General features: G+C 33.2%; 1 protein-coding gene across 2 annotated transcripts in view; it reads right to left on the reverse strand.

The window, feature by feature from the left end:
• Positions 1-8,143: 8,143 nt before the first annotated feature.
• LOC127727928 (uridine phosphorylase 1-like) overlaps positions 8,144-25,859 on the reverse strand; it is a 163,077-nt gene continuing 145,361 nt past the window's right edge. For both annotated transcript variants that reach the window (XM_052235085.1, XM_052235084.1), the window contains exons 6-8: positions 10,095-10,233; positions 9,481-9,627; positions 8,144-8,988 (exon numbers count right to left, since the gene is read on the reverse strand). In XM_052235085.1, the coding sequence (XP_052091045.1) occupies positions 8,831-8,988; positions 9,481-9,627; positions 10,095-10,233 (444 nt within the window). In that variant the 3' untranslated portion in view covers positions 8,144-8,830. The remainder of the gene's footprint in view (positions 8,989-9,480; positions 9,628-10,094; positions 10,234-25,859) is intronic.

The raw sequence follows: 25,859 nt of genomic DNA on the forward strand, positions 1-25,859 counted from the left end.
TAAAAATTGCATTTCATGTGATAAAGGACCAATGGTTCTACAACACACTGATAATTACGCCGTTTCATTAAAAATCAACATAACCGTGATAACTATAGCCCTATCACATTATTAAATTATGATGTTAAATTATTAGCCTTTGCCTTAGCGCAAAGATTAAAATCAGTACTTCCAAAAATCATTCACTCTGATCAAAAAGGTTACATAAAAAAAAGATACATAGGATTTAATATTAGACAAATCCAAGACATCATTGATTATTCTGAAAAATATTAAGTAGATGGTGCAATTTTTTTTTAGACTTTACTAAAGCTTTCGACTCACTGGAGTGGAGTTTTATGTTTGAATCTTTAAAAAAAATGGTTTTAAAAAGGAATTCATTAAATGGGTTGAAACTATGTATACAGATATAAAAGGGTGTATTTTAAATAATGGATGGATGTCTGCCCCATTCAATGCATTCCGTGGGATAAGACGAGGGTGTTCGTTATCCTCGTTAATTTTCGTTTTATCTGTTGAAATAATGGCAATTAAATTAAGGGAAAATAACGAACTAAAAGGATTTGAAATCAAATTAGATGGAAATCTTGCTCGCTAAAAATATGTCAATTGGCAGACGATACTTAATTGTTTTTAAAAACACGCAAAGAAATAAGTATAGCCCTTAATATTAATGAAACTTTTGGAAGCCTTTCTGGACTTAAATTGAATAGAAATAAAACAGAAGGTTTGTGGCTTGGAAAGTTAAACATTCAAAAGATAAATTTGAAAATATATTATACTGGAAACAAGACCACATTAAAAGTCTAGGAATATATTTTGGATACAATTATCAAGAATGTCATAAATTAAACACAGAAAAGCAAATAGATAAATGTGAAAAATTAATTCAAGGATGGAACAAACGAAACTTAACATTAATAGGAAATATAACTGTAGTTAAGTCTTTAATTTTACCAAACCTAACATACATTGCATCAAGTATGATAATAACACATGAAATAAAGCAAAAGTTCAAAAATTTAATATACAATTTTATATGGAGTGGAAAAAAAGATAAAGTTAAACGTACTATATTATGTAAACCATATCTTGAGGGAGGATTACAAATGATTGATTTAGACTGCTATCTAAAATCATTACAAATCAGATGGGTTTTCAAACTAATAAAAAAGGAAAATGATAACTGGAAAGTTATTCCAAGATTTTACCTTGATAAATTTGGGAAAGATTTTCTTTTATTCAGAATGAATTTAACAAATGTTAATTTACTTTACCTGAATTCTATAAACAATTAATTAAAACATGGGTAGAAATAAAAGGAGGTCAAACAATCATACCAAGAAACTTTCTTGAGGTTAAAAAACAACTTATATGGGGAAATCATCTTATCAAAGAAAATGGGAAATGTCTGTTCCTTCAAAACTGGATTTATAGTAATATTTTGTACATTAGTAATATATTAGATGAAAACGGATACATCTCATCAGAAACTGTACTAAAAAATTTAAAGAATAAACAAGACCAGATTAGAGAATTTTCATTAGTTAAAAAAGCTATACCAAAGCACTGGCAAAATATTTTAAAACAAGAAAGCTCTTACAAAACTGTTGTCAATATAAAAACATCGGTGCAGTTAAATATACTACTAAAACATGAAATTTCACCAGATATGAGTAACAAAGAAGTATATACTTTCTTGCAAAGTCAATTTACACATGATAAACCGACAGGAGTTTTAATGTGGGAAAGAAATCTTCATAAAAAAATGACTACAAAATTGAAGTCCACATTTAACTTTATTTTTAACTACCTTGAAAACAACAAATTTAAAATGTTTAAATGGAAAATAATACATTATATATTAGACTGTAATGAATTACTTTATAAATGGAAAATAGTACCGAGTGGTTTGTGCTTCCATTGTAAGCAACATGATGATTATAAACACTTCTTTTTTTCCTGTTCATATAATGTTCATTATTGGCATAAAGTCGACCAGCTATTACCATTTGTAAAAATTGATAAGCATATACTTAGTCTTGAAAGTTTAGTAACCGGCTGTAAAATTGAAGATGAAGCTTATTTTGATATGAACTATCTATTAACTATAATTTTCTTTTCCATCTATAAAGCATATTATATGTCTGACAAGAAAGATAAGGTCATTGATATCTTCAAAATCTTCAAAAATGAAATCTGGGACATTATTAACATAAATAAAATCAGAAGCAAAAAAAACCAAATAAATAATACTTAAAACATGGGAATATTTCGAATTCCTTTAAATGAAATGATAATTATTAGATACAAGTCCTAGCTGTGACCTCATTAATACATGACTGCACATGTGTCCAGTCAGTTGGTGTGCATTAACTGAAATTCGCAATTTTACTCTTTTATAATTTATTGCAGCTACACTGAATTAGTATTGTTATTGAATATGTTTATTCCTGTTCACAATGCAAAATTATAATGAGCAGGAGAGCGAGCAGATTACACAACACAACGCAACGTTACTGCATACATGTATAATTTGAAGACCACATGTACTTTCGATCAACTTTCGATCTTTGGCTTTATCATAGAAATTAACATTTACTGTTAAAAAATAATGTGTGAAAAAAAAAACCCATTCTTACCTCATCATCCAAGACTTCTTATATAATTCAGTGGTGTAAACAAAACAAAAAGTTTTAAGTTTTAAATTCTATTGTCGGCTGAAGAGTCAGTATCAAAGATCAATACACCATCAATTTCGCGGTTCAGTGAAGTTTTAATAAAAAAAATCATATACAGTATAGGTTAAGAAACGTACCGTATTCCGGTAAAAAAAAATTTATGTAGAACTGTTCTAATGTATTGATCTGTATTAATATAACTTACTTTATAGATATACTTTATTGAATATCTTTCCCTAGATATTCAATAACTAATTTAAAGGGATACTTAATTGAAGCTGTAGATTGAGTAAATTGTTAACAGCAAAGGTGCAATAAAATTGATTAATTAAAAAAAAAGTGATTGTTTAAATGTTATAACACGATGTACTTTGGTTAATAGGATGCCATTCTGAAGACACTGTTTCAAATTTCTATAATGAAGTACATATTTTTGATGGGGGTTTAAATGAGGTATTAATTTATGAACTCCATTCATGTTTATACTTTCAGGTAGGAAGGGGTAGTCATTATGACTATCGTGAAGTTCTGATGGATACTCTAAATCACATTCAATCATACACCCCACTTCACTATCATCTTCCCAATGTAAAATGTCTTCCACTTCTTTCGGGTCTCCCCATTTAAAGTCACCTTTAGGTAAGGGTTCCATATAAATTATTAGATCTAAATACGTTAAGTATGTGGTAGGTTGTGTGGTGTCGTGATGACTCATGTATTTATGGTTCGCCTTACCATGTCGATGACTTATTTGAGGCACACCCCATCGAGTTACCTTTTCATACATGTATAACATATCTATAGCATGCAATAATTCCAGTTTAACTTTACTAATTTTTAAAGCTGCATCATACGCTAATCCTGGTGATGTATAATAATGTAAAGGGTCAAGTCCGTAATGTTGTAAACAAATGTCTCTAAAATCTTCAAAAATGTCCTCTAATTGTGTCACATCCCCTTTCAAGTATAAATTGTGATAGTCTTGCATGGTTTTACAGTTAAATGTCTAAAACACATGTTGTGCATGTGCATAGTTGACATCACTAATGTGTTCACCATCAAGTCTGTTGTAAAACTGATCAGCAAATGGCAGTTGAGTTTCTTCCATTTTTGCAGGACTGTCCATGTAATCGTAAGGATACACCCCGTTTCTTATCATCAATTCATAGTGATCAACAAACGATGCTTTTACTACCTTAAATTTATCTTTTGTTAGAATGTCCTCAATGCTCTTCAACTTTATACTTGTTTGGCTTTCTAACTATTTTGATCTGAGCGTCACTGATGAGTCTTATGTAGACGAAACGCGCGTCTGGCGTTAAATTATAAGCCTGGTACCTTTTATAACTATTTAGCTAACACTTCTTGTTAATTTGACATGAATCAATGAATCGCATTTTTAAATGAGTACCCTTTACTTGTTTAGAAAAACTAATGTACTTCTCATCTGTATTGGGAATGCAGTCAATTTTATCATCGGTAAACCCCAACTCTTTTACAAACAAATGAGCATCATACCCCGTTTAATTGTGAAACACAATAGGAACAAAGGTGGGAAGTTGAAAATCTAAATTACACTTCTTATGTGCTGCACCGCGATACTTACCTGTTAAGTGATCATGATCTCGTACTTTGTCAATCCCTAATTCATGGTCTTAAATGTGACAACGTGTACTAGCTTTAAAAGATGCATCATCTTCTTTTGTCATCAGCATGTCTTTTTCGTCTTGGTACATGTCTGCAATGTCTTTGACTTCTTCTTCCATACATTCCACAAACTTTTTAGCCACCTTTTCCCCATAGTACAGTAGTCCTTCTTTAGTTTCCTTATGTGTACACTTAACGCGGTAATAAAAACCAGAAGGTGTGTGTCGTTTGTAAGCGTTGGTGTAAGGTTTTGATGCATCAGGTTGACAGGTGTCTATGTTGTTTAAATAACATTCGAAATCAGCATAAATAACGACAGGAACACGCATAGATCGTTTGTAGTTTTGAATATAAATACAATGACCTCCATCTGTCATCATCTCAGTTGTTACTGGATCCTTTTGATTGCAATACTCCATGTGTTCATCTAAAATGTCTTGTCTTGAAAAATGTTTTAAACATCTTCGACAAAAAAAAACAGTTCATGACCATGTGTGGTTACCTGAGCACGTAAAAGACGTGACAAACTTTTAATACAACAGTAATGTTGTTTAGTAGCGTTCGTTAAAAACAATAGGTCTACATGTGTTGTGCCAGTATTGTTTGAAATTCTTAAAGGGCACACTTGTAATTTTCTTCATCATTCTCATCTATTTCTTCACCGTCATAACAAAACACATTAATGTTAAGGTCTGTATTTCGTCTTTCAAATTTGTTAATGGATTTTAATGACACTGGAAAGTCAATACCATTAAAGTTCATGTCGTTTTCAAATTTCATGTATTGACTTAATCGATAAGCATGATTCTTCATCATGATGTAATGCTGCTAGCACCGCCCACTGAAAACACTTGTCGTCCTTGTTTTGTACATTAATAATGGCTTTCATTTTAGCTAGTTTAACTGGAAGAGGTATGTTTGAATTCTCCTTAAGTGGTATAATTTCTAATTCCTCAATGTGACTAAATGTCCAACCACTACCTTCACGCATGTATCTTACATGCTTGTATCACCATGCTTTCTTTTACCTTTTCCATCATATATGCAATGTCTAAATCAAGGTCTGTTGTTTTTGTAATAGTCACTACTGTTGATCTACAATAAGTAGTCACATAAGTGCTGTCATCTGTGGCTGGGTTAGTTTTTACTAATTCTACTTGAAGTACTAGTTGCACTTTTAAAGCCTTATCTTTTATAAGTGACTCTGTAATTGCTTTGCTTATTTTACCTTTACTTGCCTAAAAAAACATATCTACATCAAAAGGTTTTAAAGGTTCAATCATAACTGTGCGAAACGTATCTTTTAATGCTTTTTTTTCTATCATATACTTTAACGTCGTCTTCCACTGGTCTTACCAATAAAAGTAAATCGTTTTTTCTTAACTTTGAATACTTAGTTTTACCCTGATCTTTTGCAAGTGTTTTAGTTCCTTTTTAGTAAATACTTCTTCACGTATAAACTTATGGTTGTTTTTTTCTTCAATGAATTTAATTAACATGTCTTTGGATTTCCTACTATACCCCTTTAACCCTTTATCCTTAGCCAACTGTCGAAGTTGTTTTACAGTCATGTTCACATGCAACTTTCTATTAGGTGCATCTGTTTTTACAAATCTAGCACCACCACTTTCACTTGGTATATGTGTTGTAGATGTTAATCCAGATGGACGAGGCATGTTGTCATGAGTTGTATTCATTTCTTTATTTATTACTACTAACCCATCTCTTTAAGGTTTTTATTTTCAATTTTCAAATGTTACCAATATTTTTTAATCTAGTGTTTGCTATGTGTAGTTTTTATATGTGTTAGCGAAAAATACCAAAAAGATAATAAGACTTAAACTCACACGCATCACTATTATTGTCTATACCTAAGTCGCATGATAATGTAGCCACATTAGATTGATTTTTGCCAAATCCTATTTGTTTAAATATACTTCTTATGTAAGCACCTTTTAAAGGCGCCTTTTCTTTGTTTAACGTATTACATGCCCACACCCATGTTATATCACCCCTCCTTGTTATATGATATAAAGTCAATATAGTCTTACCATCTACTTTGTTTACTTCAACTATGTAATACCGCACCTTAGTTGGAAGGTCTTTTTAAAACTTTATTTTGTTCCTTAACTTCATTTTGTTCTTGTACTTTCTCTTCCAAAGCACTAATACTCATAAAGTCATTGTTAAAAGAAGCCATCATAATATAATACTATAAACCTCATCCTTTTAAAAAAAACTCATTTTTTTAAATAAAGTACCAATATTTTTTAATCTAGTGTTTGCTAGATTAAAATGAATTGGCATTCACTTAGGAGGTGAGACTGTTCTCTAGGTAACTAAATCTCATTGACATTCTAACCAAATCGTAGGAAAAATACTCTTGTTTAGATTTCTTAATGATCTTAAACCCTGTACTTCTTACATAGGCCCCTTCCAAAATATCCTTCTCTCTGTTTAACCCACTACATGCTCACACCCTCTTACTATCTACTTCTCTTGTTTTTACACTCAAAATACGACTCTTACCAAATTTACCATCTACTTCTGTTACTTCAATAATTTTATACCATACACCCGTTGGAAGGTCCTTCCATTTCAATGTTTCTTCAATTTATTCTTGTACCTTCTCATCTAAAGCACTAATACTCATAAAGTCATTGTCAAAAGAAGCTATCATAATATAATACTCTAGTACTCAAGTCTTTATAGTTTAAAATTCAACTCTTACTCCTATTTGAAATTTTTACACCATTTTTCAAAATGTTAAAAATGTTAGAGGTGGTGTAGAATCGGCCTTATCCATCTACTTCCATACACTTACACACAAGTTATTGTCCGGAAACTACAAAAATGCTTGTTGTTGGCCCCATTTTGGCCCCTAATTCCTAAACTGTTGGTACCAGAACCCCCAAAATCAATCCCAATCTTCCTTTTGTGGTATTGAACCTTCTGGTAAAATTTCATAGAGATCCCATTACTTAAACTAAAGTTATTGTCCGGAAACCTAATGTGTCTTCGGACGACGACGACGACGCTGACGACGACGCCGACGCCGCCGCCGACGACTACGACATGATAGCATTATACGAACGCAAATTTTTTGCGGTCTTATAAAAATGGATTTACGAAAACATCATTCTTGGTCAATCACGCAGACTTAGCTCTTAGTCCCAAGTCAGAAGGGAAGCATCAAGTTTATTCCAGTTTATCTGAACAAAGACTAACCTGTTATCTTCACCATAAGAGTCTGAATTTAGCTAGGACTTTCACCAAAACAACACGGAAGACATTTCATGGTAGATAGAGTGTTGATTGATTTGCAAAGATTATCTGAAGCCTACCACTCAAGTTTCTAGACAGTTAGCTACAGAATAAAGTCAGAATGGTAACAAAACAGTTCTGCTTTTTGCAACCATATGAAAACGCTTTTCTTGTTGCAACATTCTATTTTTTCGAAGTTTTAGTTATAGGAATAAAATACCAAAAAAAAAAAGAAAGAGCGTACAAGACGGTCATTGAAAAAAAAAACGTTTTCTTGGAAAAGGCCATAATTTTTCCTTGCCATAGTTTATCTACGTCAAACGTTTTAAATGTATGATCGGTTTATATAAATATGATGTCTTCTTTACATAATCAAGTTTTTACTATGAAAGAGAGGCGAAAGACTGAGCAACTCGAACCCCACTAAAAACCGGGGGTGATCGCAGGTGCTCCAGAAGGGTACATGTGGCACCCGTGGTGTTGCTCATCTAAGAACAAGCCCGGTGATAAGTCTTATTCGGTAGCACACATTCGAGGAAAAGAGGACGGGATTTACAAATCATTCTTTTAATCATTCGTACTTAAAAACACAAACATTAAGTTGTACATATACAGTTTCTGAACTGATAAGTGAGTAAAGAAACGTTCTTATAAGGCTTTAATATCTTATTGTGAGACAATTGTTTTAATCATTGATGTTCAGCCTCACCAATTAAGACTGTGATAAGCTCAAAACTTATAAAATGTCAAACATATCCAGGAAATGCATTCACGAAGACTTCCTTAACAAGTTGAAACCAACTATCTTATTTCAGACTTCAGGCGTTTTTAAAAGAACATGGGTTAAAAGTGATAAAAAAACTCAATCGCCATTGTTTCAGAAAGTGGTTGCTAACCTGATAAAAAGTCTTAAAATTTTGTCATGAAAACTACGAATAAACATATATACATATGGACAACTCTCATAAGCATCCATATGTTATCAGAATTTACACAATTGATCAATTAACAATACAGTGTTAACATTTTTGATATATAATTATATATGTATATATATATTTATAAATATGTGTGTTCAAAATATATGAATAATTCATAATAGGTAAGAGTCTTAAGTTTTAGTCTTTCATCAGAGGGAACTTTTGAAATACTAAGATTCTAAACAATAGAAATATCAAGTCGGAGCTCAATACTGTCTTCTTCTATCTTTTAAATTGAAATTTCACAACATTGAGGATTTAACCATTTTTATGTCTGTTTTGTTGAGTTAGTCGTTGCTTGATGAATCTTAGCACGATTGTCTGTGCCCTGTGTTGCCAGGATTTTAAAAGACTGAAATCCGTACTGACGAAGTCCCCTTTTAGTCTGTCAAGTAACGTTACACATGCAACTGCTCCTGCAATATAAAACATCATATGCTCATAATCTTCCTTGAAACGTGACACACATTTTAACTACTATTCAACAAAAGCGAATTATTCAATCATGCATCATTAAAAGAAATGCACTTCGTCCTTGATGAAATCAGCTACCATGTGACCATAACATTTCTGGAAAGAATATCTATTTCATTATCTTCTTTCATAATGATTGTACTGAAATGCTATAATCTTCCTCTTTATCCAGTTGTGTTCAGAATTAAATTTCGCTTCCTTCATCCCGATATACCCACTTTACTGAACTAAATTTATTGTTTTCTTGTGTAACCTGTTCAGTCATGAATATACATGAACCATTTGTCACGGGGCGTGTATCAAACAAATATCAATCATGTTATATTGAAAACGACCTTATGACATTGGGTATATGTTTAACATTTCTGAAAGATTCAAAATCAAATAAAAGAAGAGTTGAACTTCTCGTACGATGAAAGGTGTAAGATATTTACCTGGTACTCCTGCATGATTACACATGGCGAGAAATCCAAGAGATTCCATTTCAATATTACAAACGCCGTTTGCTTTCACATTATTCAGAAATTTCATTTTATCTTCTTCGTCATAGTCACAGAAAGCTCCATCTAATCTGGCTTGTCCTGTTTATTAAAATTCAATGCCATAAAATGAATATTTAAACTTGTTAAATATTGCATTTAAAGTCAGTTACGGAGGTCGCATTGAAAATGCCGTGATGACTGAGACCTTTTCGTCAATTGCGGAAGACGTTTCAGTAACTATTAAGTTGAAAGAAATATAATATAAACCCTGTTCCTTTTACTGTTTGATTCTTTTTTTTTAAATTTAGTATGTATGATACTAAATTTAAGAGATTAGTCGGCTAATGCTTGTGCTCCAAATATAGGATTTCCATTAAATACTTTCATTCATTTATTTAAAAATGATTTTTCTTGAATCAATACCTTTCTGAATATTTATCCCCAGAGCATTGTCTTAAAATAATCATCATAGAATATAAGTACCATTGATGTAGAATGCCTCCTTAATACTTTCATAAAGTTTTCTATTTCCTAAGAATACATTTTACTTAATGAAATAAGCATACCTTCATAAAAATCATCAGTGCACATTGTTGTACCGGTGACAGTTTTGAAGTCGTCTGTATTTTCTGAACAGCTAAGCAGTTCTTCTAGAAGAGGTTTCTCAACATATGCAGGTCTTTGCACTTTCTTACCGAGAATAGTCTAAAATATATGATGAATAACTAAAACAGCGTTAGAAGTAACATTGGCACAATACGTTTTTACACATAACATACGCAAAATCTGCTTGATCTTACTTGTCTACATATGTATCAACTGAAAAATGTATTTTATATGTGAGAAGAGAGGTCTCTTCCTTAGTCACTGATATTTTTTACATACATATCTTATTTATATAGACGTCGAACTGAGCCAAAAAGGGGAACATCGGCTTAATTAATTTATAAAAGGTAAATCTTAATCATCAAAGACCACAGAAATCTAGGTTATAAATCAAAGTATATGCATTCAAATTTGTAAATTAAAGCTTCTCTTATTTTGGTTTTCAAAACAATTGTACTTCTATCTGATAGATCTTTAATTGACTCCATTTCTGAAAGTGTACAAGTTTCATATATATTTTTTTTCAATATTCATGCAGTACTCTTTACCTTAAGAACTATTCTTGCCATTGGGAACCTTCACATAAATTGATGACGTCATTGTGGTAAAATACTTATTGACAGACCAAATCGGTATTATATCTTAGTTATAGTTAAATTGATTATAAATTACTTGATAAATAAAAGTTTCAGAAGGACAGTAAACAAAAAAAATCCTGTTAAAATTAGTAAAAACTTAAATAACAACATCGATTTAAAACAATCTTGTTCCTGCATGTTATTGAAGAACATATTTTGTTTTTGATCAACGTTCCTGAGAGAACAAGCATCATGTCCTGTCCACAAAAGACGAACGGTCGGTGCCATTTTTGTTCCATGGAAGAAAAAGTGGAAACACAGGTCGCAGCCGAATAAACAACAAAATTTTTGTTAAGAGAGATTTATTGTACTACTATCCTGGAAATACACTTATCTCAGAATTCCGATAAAGCCAAAGAGATGTATCTTTTAAGTCAGAATTTTGCTTATCCGGAAAACTGAAAAGACAATAGTAAATCAATGAAACAAATTACATCTATGTCTATTTCTAAAGTATTCCCGCACCTATGATATTGCAGACCTTCAGGAGTCTGGCTGCATAAGGCGAGATGAGAATGTACCCGGTATGTCACATAGCCAAATTCGACTAATGATAGCCGGCCATTCAAAGTGATAACTATAGTACCAGAAGTAGACATTCCCTCTACCATTCTACGTACACGGATATCTCAGACATGCATGATTCTGGCAGCAAAGCGTGGGTTTGGGGGAGTTGGGTTCCCGGTGTGTTACAAAGCCTTATTCAACTATTTCCGACTGGCTATAGCTAGAGATTCATCCACCTTGGTCATAGTACTGAGGTAGGTATTGTCTTTGCTATGCATCGAACCACATATACCCTGGAACTTCAGAAGTCTGGTTGCATAGGGTGGGATGGTTCAGGGATGGTGGAGAGGAACTAAGATATTCTCCAAATGAGGAAGAGGGTTTTTCATTGCCTCTTTTATGCACAGTTCCATAATACCATAGAACTTCACAAGTCTAGCTGCATATGCTAGGATGGGGTGATGTTGGGACCAAACTAATAGATTTCCCCTGATCCATAGTACCAGAGGTTATGTTAGATACTGTCTCTATTTAGCACCGTATCATAGATATCCAAAGCTTTCACGCTAATAACAGCATTGGTTGGAAAGGGGTATCCGGTATGTCATATATTCATGATCAACTATTGTTGGCTGGCAATACTAAGAGATTTTAAATCTGTGCCATAGTACTAGAGGTTAAGGTAGGCACTGCCTCTACTATGCACCGTACCTAAAATACCTCAGACATTTTCCTACTTGACTTTTGACGGCTGGCCACACAAAGAAGTTCTCCGCCTTGGTCATAGTACCATCCGGTAATAGTTACGTTGAATAATGAGATATACTTGGTACCCCTTACCCATCCTATGCAGCCGGACTCGTGACAGATAAGAGTATATGTGGAACGATTCAAATTAGATGCCATGTCAACCTCTCCTTTTGGTATCATTGTACCATGGTCAACGTGGAAAATCTCTTATTACGGCTAGCCAGCAATAGCCAAGTTGTATATTGTGACATATCTACCTATACGTCATACTGGTTACCCCCTCTGTGCTGCCAGAGTCGTGATCGTCTATAGTATCAATGGTACGATGCATAATAGAGGCCATGCAAACATCTGCCTTTGATATCATGGTAGACAATGATAATGTCTTAGTATGGCCAGCGGGCAATAGTTAAGTTGGAATATGTGACTTTACGGGAACACAAAACTCCATCCTTTACAGCCATACTCATGAAGTCTAAGGTACATCTTTGGTACGTTGAATAGTAGAGGCCACGTTAATTTCTACCTTTGGTACAACTGTTAATGTGGATAATCTCTAAGTATGGCCAAACCACTTCTGTGGTCTGTAGTGGTAACAAGTGCGGAAGGTTGTGATCTCAAACCCCGCCCGGGTCAAACCAAATACTTGTACTTGAAAACCGATATTTGACAAGAGTATATAGGTGACCTTATTTTACATCATTAAAACGGAAATTTATGTATCAATAACATACAATTCTTAAGAAAAATCTATGGATTTGAAATTGGAGATAAGATGATTTTACTTTGGCTTCACTTTATGCTCATCTGGCCCACAGGTCCAAGTGAGCTTTTCTCATCACTTGGCGTCCGTCGTCGTCGTCCGTTAACTTTTACAAAAATGTTCTCCTCTGAAACTACCGGGCCCAATTTAACCAAACTTGGCCACAATCATCATCGGGGTACTAGTATCTAGTTTTAAAAATGTGTTCGATGACCCCGCCTGCAAACCAAGATGGCCAACATGGCTAAAAATAGAACATAGGGGTAAAATGCAAGTTGTGTCTATTATTTTGAAAACCGTTATAAATAAAGAAAATCTGACAGAGGCAGAAATGTTCATAATGTTGAGCTCTACCAATTGTCCATAATGTCTAAACTGTCAGGGAACTTCTCATAGGAGTTATTGCCCTTGAATTGCAAATTTTACCATTTTTTCTATGTTTCCCTATTATCTTGAAAACTATAATAGATACAGAGAAACTTTAAATTGCATAAATGATCAGCAAGAAAAGATCTACAAATGAGTTTACCATGGTCGAAATCGTCAGTCTACTATTATAAAATTTATTATCCTTTGATGACGATTTTTACCAGTTAAAACTTAAATAAGCAAAAACGACCAGCAAGACAAGATCTACAATTAAGACAATATGGAGGAAATCGTCCAACAACTCCTTATTGGAGTTATTGCCCTTTAATGACGATTTTTGACATTTTTTTGCGTTTTGCCTTATATGATAAAATTATAATAGATAAATAGAACCTTTAAATAACAAAAATTATCACAAGGCAAGATCTACAAGCAAGTCAAATTTGGCCGATATAGTTAGTAGACTGTCACTCTTTATAGGAATGATTGCCTTTAAATGAGGATTTTTTTACCCTCTCTTGTGTTTTGAGCAAAAACTAAAGAAGATAGAGAGAAACTTAACAGATCAAACAATCAGCAATACAAAATCAACAAAAAAAGAAATGTTTGTCATGAATTCTATTCTAGTCTACAATGTTGGAGAGTGTCCTTTGTTGAATATGCACATCGACCTAGGTGAGCGACACAGGCTCTACTTTTTTTTTGCTGCTCGTACATAAATGCTAAATAAGTTTTACGTTTTAATATAAAGAAATTGTTAAAATCAAAAATTCTCTGCTCTATAGAATTGTTCTCATAATTAGAATCACCCCATCATCATAGTAAATGCACCGTATGAAATGCTGATATAAGAGGTGTCAATTTGTAAAATAAAAGTTCTAAAACTGTTACGCTGTCAAACTTAAGAAACAAATAAAAACTACAAAAGAGGGACGAAAGATACCAGAGGGACAGTCAAACTCACAGATCGAAAACAAACTGACAACGCCATGGCCAAAAATAAAAAGACAAACAGACAAATAATAGTACAGATGACACAACATAGAAAACTAAAGACTAAGCAACACGAACCCCACCAAAAACTGGGGGTGATCTCAGGTGCTCCGGAAGGGTAAGCAGATCCTGCTCCACATGTGGCACCCGTCGTGATGCTTATGTTATTACAAATCCGGTAAATAGTCTAATTCGGTAGGTCACATTCGTGAAAAGGGAAGGGTATTGTAGTTACGACATAAGGAACATATCCGATATCATCTGTGAAACGGTTATTCCATAACGGTCAACCAACTCGTGATGGCGTCCGTAAAATTTACGAAGGGATGATTTCAACTTCACCATTTGGAACTCTTGGTTTAATAGCTTCCTTGTGAGCAGCAATCCTCTATCAAGGAAATCATGATAGGAAATATAAGCCCGGGAATATCGTATCAATTGGGAGATATATACTCCGTATGCAGGCGCTGCTGGAATGTTGCTACATAGAAATGGAAAGTTCACAATTGGGAAGCTGAAATCATCTCTTTTGTCGTAAAGTTTTGTTTTCAACCGACCCTCATTGTCAATTTCTAGATGTAAGTCAAGATATGAGGCAGACTTAACTGTATCTGTAGTATCCTTTATCTCTAGTTCGATGGGATAGATTCGTTCAACATAGTCACCAAATTTTGTATTATTTAGTGAGAGAACATCATCTATATAGCGGAACGTAAAGTTAAAGGATATTGCTAACTTCTTATCTTTCTTTCTAAGAAGTTCCTGTATGATGGCATCCTCATAATAATAAAGAAACAAGTCGGCAAGAAGAGGGGCACAATTGGTTCCCATTGGAATTCCGACAGTCTGTTGAAAAACACGTCCTCTAAACGTAATAAATATGTTGTCAATCAAGAAATCAAGCATCTTGATAATGTCAGTTTCAGAGAATTTTTTGTTTGAATCAGAGTGATTCTTTACAAAGTAGGATTTATCCCTCCCCAAGACAAGATACTTGTATCTACGTTCGCCATTCTTTTTAATGAAACAAAGTAATACCAACTCTTTCAATTTGTCTTTAAGTTTGGAATGGGGAATACTTGTGTAAAGTGTAGAAAAGTCAAATGTTTTAATACTATTGCAAGATGAGAGAGTCTTAGATTGTATGTACTCTAAAAGATCTTTGGAATTTTTTAGTATCCACATCTGATTCACGCTACCTCTAGAATAGGCAGTTTCACAATAACTTTGGAGCCCGGCTTTGATTGCTGATAAAATAGATGTTAATAATTTAGAAAGAGGTTTCGTGGAGCACTTGGAAGACCCAGCAATATACCGTTGTTTGTAAGGACACTTATGTAGTTTAGGTATCCAATACAGTGATGGAAGATCCAGTTCTTCATCTTTGGTTGAAATTCCAAAGGAACATAGAACAGACCTATGATTATCCAGGATTTCCTCTTTGGTAAGTGTCGTGAGGGTATATGTTGAGTTTCCAAGTGAATTGTCAATACCTAATTCATTTATCAAGCAGTTTATGTAATGATATTTACACACAAAAACGATGTTGTTTGGGGCTTTATCTGTGGGGACAAGTTTCTCCATTGAGACAAATTTTAAACTAATTATTGCAAGTTTAAATTATATTTTCTGAAAAAAAAGAGCAAAGAACTGTTTTTATTAATGCAAAATAAGTACATTTGAAATTTGTGTTCAATTAGGTTGTTGGAAATTACTCAGCGCACATGCAATATATATATATTATATATATTATTATACTCCTTATGCCGATATACAAAAAAGATCCATTAGTCTGTTATGTCCACTAATCTATCATAATAACTTGATAGGATGTTTGATCTTGTTTTCTTTCAGTATGTACTAGAAAAATATGCAATAAGCCCATTTTCGACGTGGTACCCCCATAATAGATATAAGAAGATGTGGTATGAGTGCCAATGAGACAACTCTCCATCCAAGTCATAATTTGTAAAAGTAAACCATTATAGGCCAAAGTACGGCCTTCAACACGGTCCCTTGGCTCACACCGAACAGCAAGCTATAAAGGGCCCCAAAATGACTTGTGTAAAACCATTCAAACAGGAAAACCAACGGTCTAATCTATATAAAAAACGAGAAACGAGAAACATAAATTTTATGAACCACATCAACAAACGACAACCACTGAACATCAGGTTCCTGACTTAGGACAGGTGCAAACAAATGCAGCGGGTTTAAACGTTTTAATAGGCGCCAACCTTCACCCTACCTGAAACAATAGTGTAACATCACAACATAGAAAGACACACTATAAAATATCAATTGAAATGGTTTAACTCAATCAAAAGACATATTAACAAAACAAGTGAACATAGACTGAACGAATAAATTTGATCTATGACACAATGTAAATACAAAATTAATAAAACAAGGGGTTAGATGTAAAACAATATCAGAAAAATAACCATAACCTTGGACAAAATGCCGCCAAATAAAATAACGTACACAGGTTAATAAAAATAATTTTGTTGTAAGGTATACATGGAGTACGGAAATATTTTATACAAAATAAATAATTTTGTTGTTCCTAGTACGAGAACAAAAGTGAAAATTTATCGTCATACTAAACACTTATCAAAGGTGGTATATATTAAAAATAGTGAGACTAGATATAACACTAAGAGTGCATTTCTTTCTAACCTAAATTTTGTAAACGTTGTGTGGCGTTTGTTATCGTTTGCTAAACCTACAAAAGTAGAAACAAATACATCGTTTAATCAGTGTTTACTGACCCTGTTTTGAACTTCCAATAATGCATGCACATGTTGTTGGTAAACAGACTTATTACGCGGCTATAATTAAATGCGGTTCCTTCAACCAACATAGTAATAAATCTCAAGACTTTATACCGTTTTTTTTATTTCATATGTATGAAAGTTTGTTGCCTATAATTAAGGTTATTCCTAACAGTGTTTCGGGATTTTTTGCTTAGACTGTTCAAGCATTGGTTTCTTTTCAAAAGTCTCCCAACTATTGCCTTGATTTAGCAAGTTATTCTTTTATATTTTTGTTACGTTTATACGATATGATAGGCAATAGTGCGAAGATTTCACTGCATCGTTTGTCTTTTTGCAGATTGTTCCAATGTTTTCTTATAATTTTACTTAAATTCAAGGTTGAAGTTAGAAACAAATGTAGCGTTCGTACTAACAAACGATGAACGACAAACTGTAGACGCACTTTTAGCGAGTGCATAGTTTGTCAAAGTTTATGTAAACTTTGCAAACGTATGTTAGAAACAAATGATCAAAACATGTGCGCGCTTAGCCGTTTGTATCGTTTGTGTTAGAAAGAAATGCACTCTAAATAAGTAAAAATACATTACAAATTGTATCAACAGGTCAAATTAACACTAAAGTACGATTTGAGAGTACTCGCAGTTACTGAAAGCTAGTTAAAAGCCAAAAACAATTTATAATAAAAAAATCATCATCAGAGACGAAAATCAACTGAAACACATCCCAGGGATTTAGTGTTTTAACGTCATGGACAGTCAAAGAAGACATGAATTGTACAATGCCAAAATAAAAGTTACGACATAAGCCTGGAAATCATGTGGCTAGTCACATATTATTAGAGTTCGAACAGTGAAGGTCTAGAATATCTTTTGGACGGTGCATAGTAGAGTCAAAGTTGAAACTTTACTTTTGATAATTATTAGGCCGAATATTTTGGTATGCAGTCCTATTAGTTACAAAGGTTGCGAAACAAACTCTCCCCTGAAATAGTTGACAAGATTATATGTCTTAATAAATACAAATTCGTTGCACCCTTTTGCGACCCTAGTGAATCGTTTTAAACTCACCATTGACTATCAATCGTCCTGCCTTTGCCGTTGTGTTTTCTTTCGATTACTAAATATAACTGTTATCTGATCTTGTATGATCTTGTATGCCTATTCAATAGGTGTTTTTTTAATTATTGGTTGTATGATTGTTTTAACTTCTAAATTTCATTATTTGATCTAAATTAGTACATATATTAAATGAGCTATAAATTAAGATTTTTATTAAACCAAAGATAATAATGTAGAAGGTTAACATCCAATTGACAACGATCCACAAAGTGTGAATTGTGTATAATTATGTCCCATTTTGTAGATAGGTACTCGAGTATGGCTTGGTAAAACCAATGAGTACTCGATTAGTAGTTCCTCACCGAGATGATATCCCAAATAATTAAGTTGAACAATGTAACATACCGGGTACCCTCCTCCCCTCCCCAACAAAAACACGTGAAGATCTAGGGTATTTATGGTACGTTGCATAGTAGAGGCTATGCCAAACTCTGCTTTCGGTTCCATTATATACGAGGATAATCTATTAGTGTAACCAGCCGGCCGGCAATAGTATTGATGCCCGCCTCCGGGTGAAGACCCATTGGTGGCCTTGGGCTGTTTTCTGCTCTTTGGTCGGGTTGTTGTCTCTTTGACACATTCCCCATTATCAATTTAATTGTCATTAGCAAGTGTTCACCGATTGGACTTACATTCTCATATAAACTGTATATCTATAAATTTGATCAACTGTTTAACTCATCACATATTGTCATATTAGAAAAACTATGTAAATTTATCAAAGTTATAAATGTAAAAGTCAGTCCTTCAAGTTAATTTCATTGTATTGGTCACACATGCATGTAATAATTGTACCTTATAGTTATGTTTATATATGTTCTCTATAACTACGTAATTGTAGTTTTATGAGAAATAAAGCATTCGTATTCATAGACGAAGTTATAAGATATTCCAACAGCTTGTAAATACTAAATTTATATCTTGTTAAAAAAATAACTCATTTGTAAATAAACATATTTTATTCATAACATACTAACACGAATATCCTAATTTCAAAACGTCCAGACCAGACGCCATCTAATTGTCCATCGAGAAGACCTCCGAATACTGCCGACGGTCATATAACCCGATATAAACATACATAATGGGTTACTTTTATAAATTGTGACATGGAAGGAGAGTTGTCTCATTGGCACTCATACCACATCTTCTTATATCTATATAAATATAAATAGATAGTGAGCATGTGCAATCGGATTTTTCTACGTCTGTTTGATTTCATGTTATAGATTAAAAACATATGTAAATCATCGTTTTACCTGCATAAAATGTTTTGTGGGCCGGATCAGTAAACGAAATGGTTATTCTTGGTGGCTCCCATGTTTCATTTCAATGTTTACATTCATTTCTTTTTCATGAATGCCACATAATGATCACATGCGAACCCATCTCCTCTAAAGGTCAAATTAAAAACTTGTATGAATACGGATTCAAATGAGTTGAATTATTGACTTGCAAGTTAATAATACACCAGTGATAATTTTTAGCTTATTTTGACGAAATTGAACCAAACTGACTACTAATAGCGAAATATGATTTCTTAATTCGCCTTCATAAATGCTTGAAACAAAAACAAAATATATTTTATTTTTTGTCGAAATCGTAGCCAATGCCCCTTTAAGTTGGACATTTTGATATACTAGATACATACCAGTCTCCTCTATGCTGAAAGACTCGTGGAGGTCTAGGATACCTCTGGTACGATGCATAGTAGAGGCCATGCTTAATTGTACCTCTTAATTTGGTATATGGCCTACGTGGAGAATCTGATAGCTTATCCTGCCCACAATGGTTAATATCAAAGAGCTCAAAGCTCTGAGGTGGAAGAAATATATGAAAAGATACGCTATTTTACAAACGTATTACCGATCATATAGTGTTTCCTGCAGCTTTTGAAAAGGGTAGGGTAATTTTTTCTCCGAGGGCACTCTTAGTGCGATTGGCTACCCTTTAAGTGTATCCTTTGCGCAGAAGACTACACTTTTATAGAACTCTTCACATAAATAGAAAGGCACTGTCATGGTTTGGGATTTAATCTATATATACCATTGTTTCATATTTATTGGTAAGAAATAAAGATATGTATATTAGGTTATTCATTTAATTCCTTTTTGTTATAAAATTATCACTTCAAGACCCAGCTAATAGAATCTTGATAGTGCAACTGCCTCCTTTCAATCAATAACGCAAATTATAAACTTTAATACTAGATCACTGAGGCTGATTGTCAAAGCAAAGCTACCTTGGCTCATAACTGTACAAAATAGTTAAGGTTATTCAAGGATTGTATAGCAAGACTTACTATACATAGTATTGTGCCATCCATCTTTTTTCCATCTAATTCTGTGGGGATTTTTTGGTTATTTTTTTTTATTGAAATGGTGTTGATTTTTCGTACTAATCAAAACTATATCAGCTAGCCTATATTCTTAACTTTAACTTTATTTAGATAACAACAGCATGAAAGTCGTCGTAAATTCACACCCAATCCGACGTCTCGGCCGACCGAATAGTATAAATAGAAAATATAAACAAACAGCTGATTGTTTACGTAATAAGTGGTAATGTTCATCCCATGCATCGTAAAATTATAACTCAAACGGTCGCCTGGTTCCCTTTAAATTGTCTACATTTTAAATTCGTAGAGGTACAAACCGATGTTGTCCTTATTATAGTGTGTGACAAGATTTTGTGAGGAAATTTGATGTTTGCTATGGTTCACTTAAACGCACTTCATGACGATACCTCTGAATAAATCAGAATATTTTTTTTGCAGTATTTTCAAAAATGATTTTGCTATGTATCCGTGTATTATATTTTAATAAATCAATACTTTAAGAAGGTTAATTTTCTGTTTAAAGTCAATAATTTTGTTGACTTTTGAAGCCCAAACTTTCTATTGCTTTAAATACATTTATGAGAGATCGAAAAACGATGCCAATACAGACATACATGTATATGTGTTTGAACTTCTAACAAAAAGTTTGGGTGGTGAGTGTTTTGTAGTATTAACAAGAAATTGTATTAAAAAATCTCTCATTTTCTCCCTACCAAATTTACACCTGACACTCAATTTGATATGGACTGGTCATTGTTATTAAATCTTACGTAATGTTACCTGTTCAAATTTGTCCTGTGTGTATTCTGTAAGCACACGAAATTTGATTACGTAACAATAATTATTGTTTATGAAGACAAGGATGGCATCTCTAGCTCCGAAGTTAAAAAATCTTTAAGAAATTATAAAATTACTCTTGTTTGTAGATTAACCACTATAGTTATGAGTTGTCTAGTTTTCTGCCCTGATATTGTACTAAAGGTTAAGTCGAATTTGATTTTTTTTAATAAATACGATAAAACCAATGTTCTTTATCTAGAGTCTGTATATGTTACATCCAGTCTTGAGAATAATGGGCAACATCAGTCAGGAAAAAAGAAAAATAGCTTGTGTGTTTTAACAGAAAATAGCATTTTTCAGTCTCATTAAGCTGTTATCAGTCCAATTTAATCCAAATGATTGCAGCGAATTAATAAAGTCAAAATATGACCAATCTGCCTATTTTTGTACATAAAAAGTCAATTTGATCATTTTAAGGCCGGATTCGTCTACCCCACATAATCTTGTTATGCACTATAGGTTGAACTATAGGTTCAACCATGAACCGTATTTATACTCTGTCGCTTCAAAACTGTTCAAACATAATTACGAAACTAAATAAATGTCGGCCATTAAAATTTTGGTTTTGTCCCAAGGAAAATAAATGAAATTGTCTTACTAAACGATGAACCGCAGATCCGATAACAAAATACGGCGGGGCGTTATAAAATACGACGGAAAAGGGACAGGTCTACAAATCGGTGTCGAGATGAGGCATGGAAGTTATAAAATTGTAAAGCACTGAAAGGAATACTGAAACACTCCTAGAAAGTTCTATGTTTAGACTTGACCATCAAGCAATATTGGATTTCAGAAGACTTGAACGTCTTCTTCCAGCAATAAAAATAATAGATGTTACCCACCAACCCCTCTATGCTGTCAGACTCTTGATCGCCTATTGTTTTTTTTGTACGGTGCATAGCAGAGGTCATGCCAACATATGCCATTCGTTATGACTAACAGGGATAAGCTCTTAATTAGGCAAAAAGCATAAGTTAACTTGAGCGTAGAGGGCGTATGTCCCTCTCTTTGATCTGAAAATTTATTTTTTTGTTTGTGCTTAAAATCGTTGTTTACCACTTGACAATAAAGCACCCCTCCTTTCCTCGGATCATGGATTCGCACCTGTATATTGTCACCTTTATAACATGGTTAACCACGAATAACACTTTCAGGAATATTATACACTCATGATTTTCTAGAAAATTGCAAACTATAGGTTTCCTAGATAGCCGAAATGCTGCTCCCCCATTTCGTCCGCCACAGATTTATTCTTAATTATTTAGTATATGATCAATCTAGTTTATCAGGACAAATAATAAGCACTGAAACACCAGTAATTTTACCTAATATATCATCTCGGGTCGTTTGCAGTTAATTTCCTGTTCCATCAGATTTTAATGACTTATATGGAGGTTCAAATGTTTCAGCATTACCTCTTTTTGAGATTCATGAAATAGCGGAAGCCATTATTCCTGAGTTAGCTGCTTAAGTAAAACAACAAATAAATCGGAAATTTCGGGGATTAGCGCTGTTCGGAGATAGCAGTATAACAGACGTTTTTTTTGGGGGTTTTTTTTCACATATAAACGTTTTATTCCTAAATATTTCCTGTATACAATTAGCTTAGTCGTCCAGGTAACAGACTAAGGGTCCCTGTTTACAAAATGAGCCATTTATCCAGGGGTAATAGAAGGCTAAAAATGTATTCCACTTTTTACCATGTATTTACAATTTACAGACGTTTTCTTAATTTTACCAAATAAGTTGCTATTTTGGTGCGATTGTGCTTTTTCAATCCAAAATACAAGTCATAAAAGTTTATACAAAACAAGCATTCTGTGAGTATTGCATGGCAATACATAGTCCCCTACTGGTTACAAATTCATTGTAATGGAACGAAATTCTAACTTGATCTATAACTTGTCATGGTGTAAACTACATAAAAATATCAAGTCAAAATCTTCAAGCATGACGAAAAAAACTGTTGAAAACTGATTATTTAAGTGAATTTTCTATGTCCAAAGACCATAACTCTGCACAAAATTATCAGACTGGAACAAAATTCCAACTCGATCTGTAACTTGTCATGATAAAACTATATACTAATTATCAAATCAATATCTTCAAGAATGACAAACAAACCTACCACTAAATTCTTCAAACAATTTTCCAAAGAAAAGGAAAAAAATCCAAAATGTCATTTTGTCTTTTAAAAATCTTTTAAATAAAAATGAGTTATTTCCCTTTGAACAGAAATCTACTAATTAATAAAGATTTCATCAAAAATTTAATTCTAGGGAAAGGACTTTAACTGAACAAAGAGAAAAGCTATAATCGTGAAAATTGAACTTGACCTGTAACTTGTCATGATAAATCAATAAACCAAATATCAAATCAATATCTTCAAGCATGACGAAAAAAACTGTTGAAAACTGATTATTTAAGTGAATTTTCTATGTCCAAAGACCATAACTCTGCACAAAATTATCAGACTGGAACAAAATTCCAACTTGATCTGTAACTTGTCATGATAATACTATATACTAATTATCAAATCAATATCTTCTAAAATGACAAACAAACCTACCACTAAATTCTTCAAACAATTTACCAAAGAAAAGGAAAAAAATCCAAAATGTCATTTTGTCTTTTAAAAATCTTTTAAATAAAAATGAGTTATTTCCCTTTGAACAGAAATCTACTAATTAATAAGTATTTCATCAAAAATTTAATTCTAGGGAAAGGACTTTAACTGAACAAAGAGAAAAGCTATAATCGTGAAAATTGAACTTGACCTGTAACTTGTCATGATAAATCAATAAACCAAATATCAAATCAATATCTTCAAGCACGAAGAAAAAAAGTCTGGAAAACTGATTTGCTGGACTGACAGATGGACAGACAGATAGACAGACAGACGGACAGACAGACAGACAGACGGACGGAGTGCAAACCTAAAGTCCCCTTCGACTTCGTCGGTAGGGGACTAATAAGCATTGTGTATAAGTTTCATAACATTTGGTTGAGGCAAACTAAAGTTAGAGAACGGAAACCAATATTGGGACGTTCGGACGGACGAACGTACGTACGGACGGACAGACGGACAAGGGTAAAATTTAATGCACCCTCCGCTACGGCGGGGGCATAAAAATAAAGAAATACTAGAAGATACATTAATTTCTACATAATTTTTTGCTATGGTAGCTCACTTAATACGAAATTTGTTTTCATTTCATGAACAAAATCATGTTAGGATATATCTAAGGACAATATGGTAAGACAATAAGAGTAGATGAATGGATGGCTGTTAAACGTACAGTGGCTAATTAAATGCATATTTAGGACGAGAATATGATATAATTTGATAATGGCAATACATATCAAGAACCGATTACGATCAAAGATAATGTCAAAACATTATCATCTGCAAATTAACAATACATTTCTCGTTTTTTATATAGATTAGACCGTTGGTTTTCCCGTTTGAATGGTTTTACACTAGTAATTTTTGGGGCCCTTTATAGCTTACTGTTCGGTGTGAGCCAAGGCTCCGTGTTGAAGACCGTACTGTGACCTATAATGGTTTACTTTTATAAATTTTGACTTGGATGGAGAGTTGTCTCATTGGCACTCATACCACATCTTCTTATGTCTATATACATACAAATGTCATTTCAGACAACACTGATAAATTAACCATGTTAAAATCAAAATTAATTCAATAAACTGTTGAAAAACCTAGTAATATATTTCAGTTGCTGTCAATTAAGTTAGTGCAGAACTAGAACTGCGAGTGAACTCACAAAACTCACCAAAGAATACCCCGATCAGTAATACTATCAGTATGTTGAAGTTAATTTCATTAAAATTTATTTATTAAAGAAATGTAGTTATACGCCGAGGGGTTGAGGCATATTAGCAATACAAATATATGCACAATGCAAAAAGAAAATCCACTATTAAATGTTAGGCCGGTGTTATATTCTTTGATGCACATCCGCAGGTAGTGTTCTACAATTGTAAAGTGTCATCATTATCTGGCATGCCGAAAAGGAGTTGCGTTTCCAAGGTACCCGGACAGACAGACAAACGAATGAACAGTGTGATTCCTATATCCCCGGGGGATGTAATTAGCCAAAATAATCAATGTGTAAGTTTTGTATCAGTTGTGATGTTTTTGGTGCTCAAATGTATCCGATATAGTCTGAAATCCTGGATCACTACCATCAAGAAGCAGATCTAGAGATCACGGGCTATTTCATATAAACCACATTTAACTGTGATCTACTTATTTTTAAAATTCCTGTTAAGTTTAGTGGTCATTTCTTCATTGAACGTGTCTACGTGAACTCCCATACCTTAGTACTATTGTGGTACAGGGCATTGTATCTTCATCATACAAGAATTCTAACATATATTTTCTGAATTTTGTTTTTCCCAGCTGAAAATTTAATTCGCATTTAATTTTCTTTTAGAACAGAGTTGTGGCTAATCAACTTCAGCTTTCCAACGGAATTCTTAATCACATCATACAATATGGACAAAAAGAATTGTTGTTCTCTACTTCTTGATTTGAAATCTATCATAGGGACAAACGGTGTTGTATACCTCTTCCAGTTTGGTTGATTGAACAGTCATTTATTAGCATAT

This window comes from Mytilus californianus, unplaced genomic scaffold (genome assembly GCF_021869535.1).
Source record: "Mytilus californianus isolate M0D057914Y unplaced genomic scaffold, xbMytCali1.0.p SCAF_2, whole genome shotgun sequence".
NCBI classification, from domain to species: domain Eukaryota; kingdom Metazoa; phylum Mollusca; class Bivalvia; order Mytilida; family Mytilidae; genus Mytilus; species Mytilus californianus.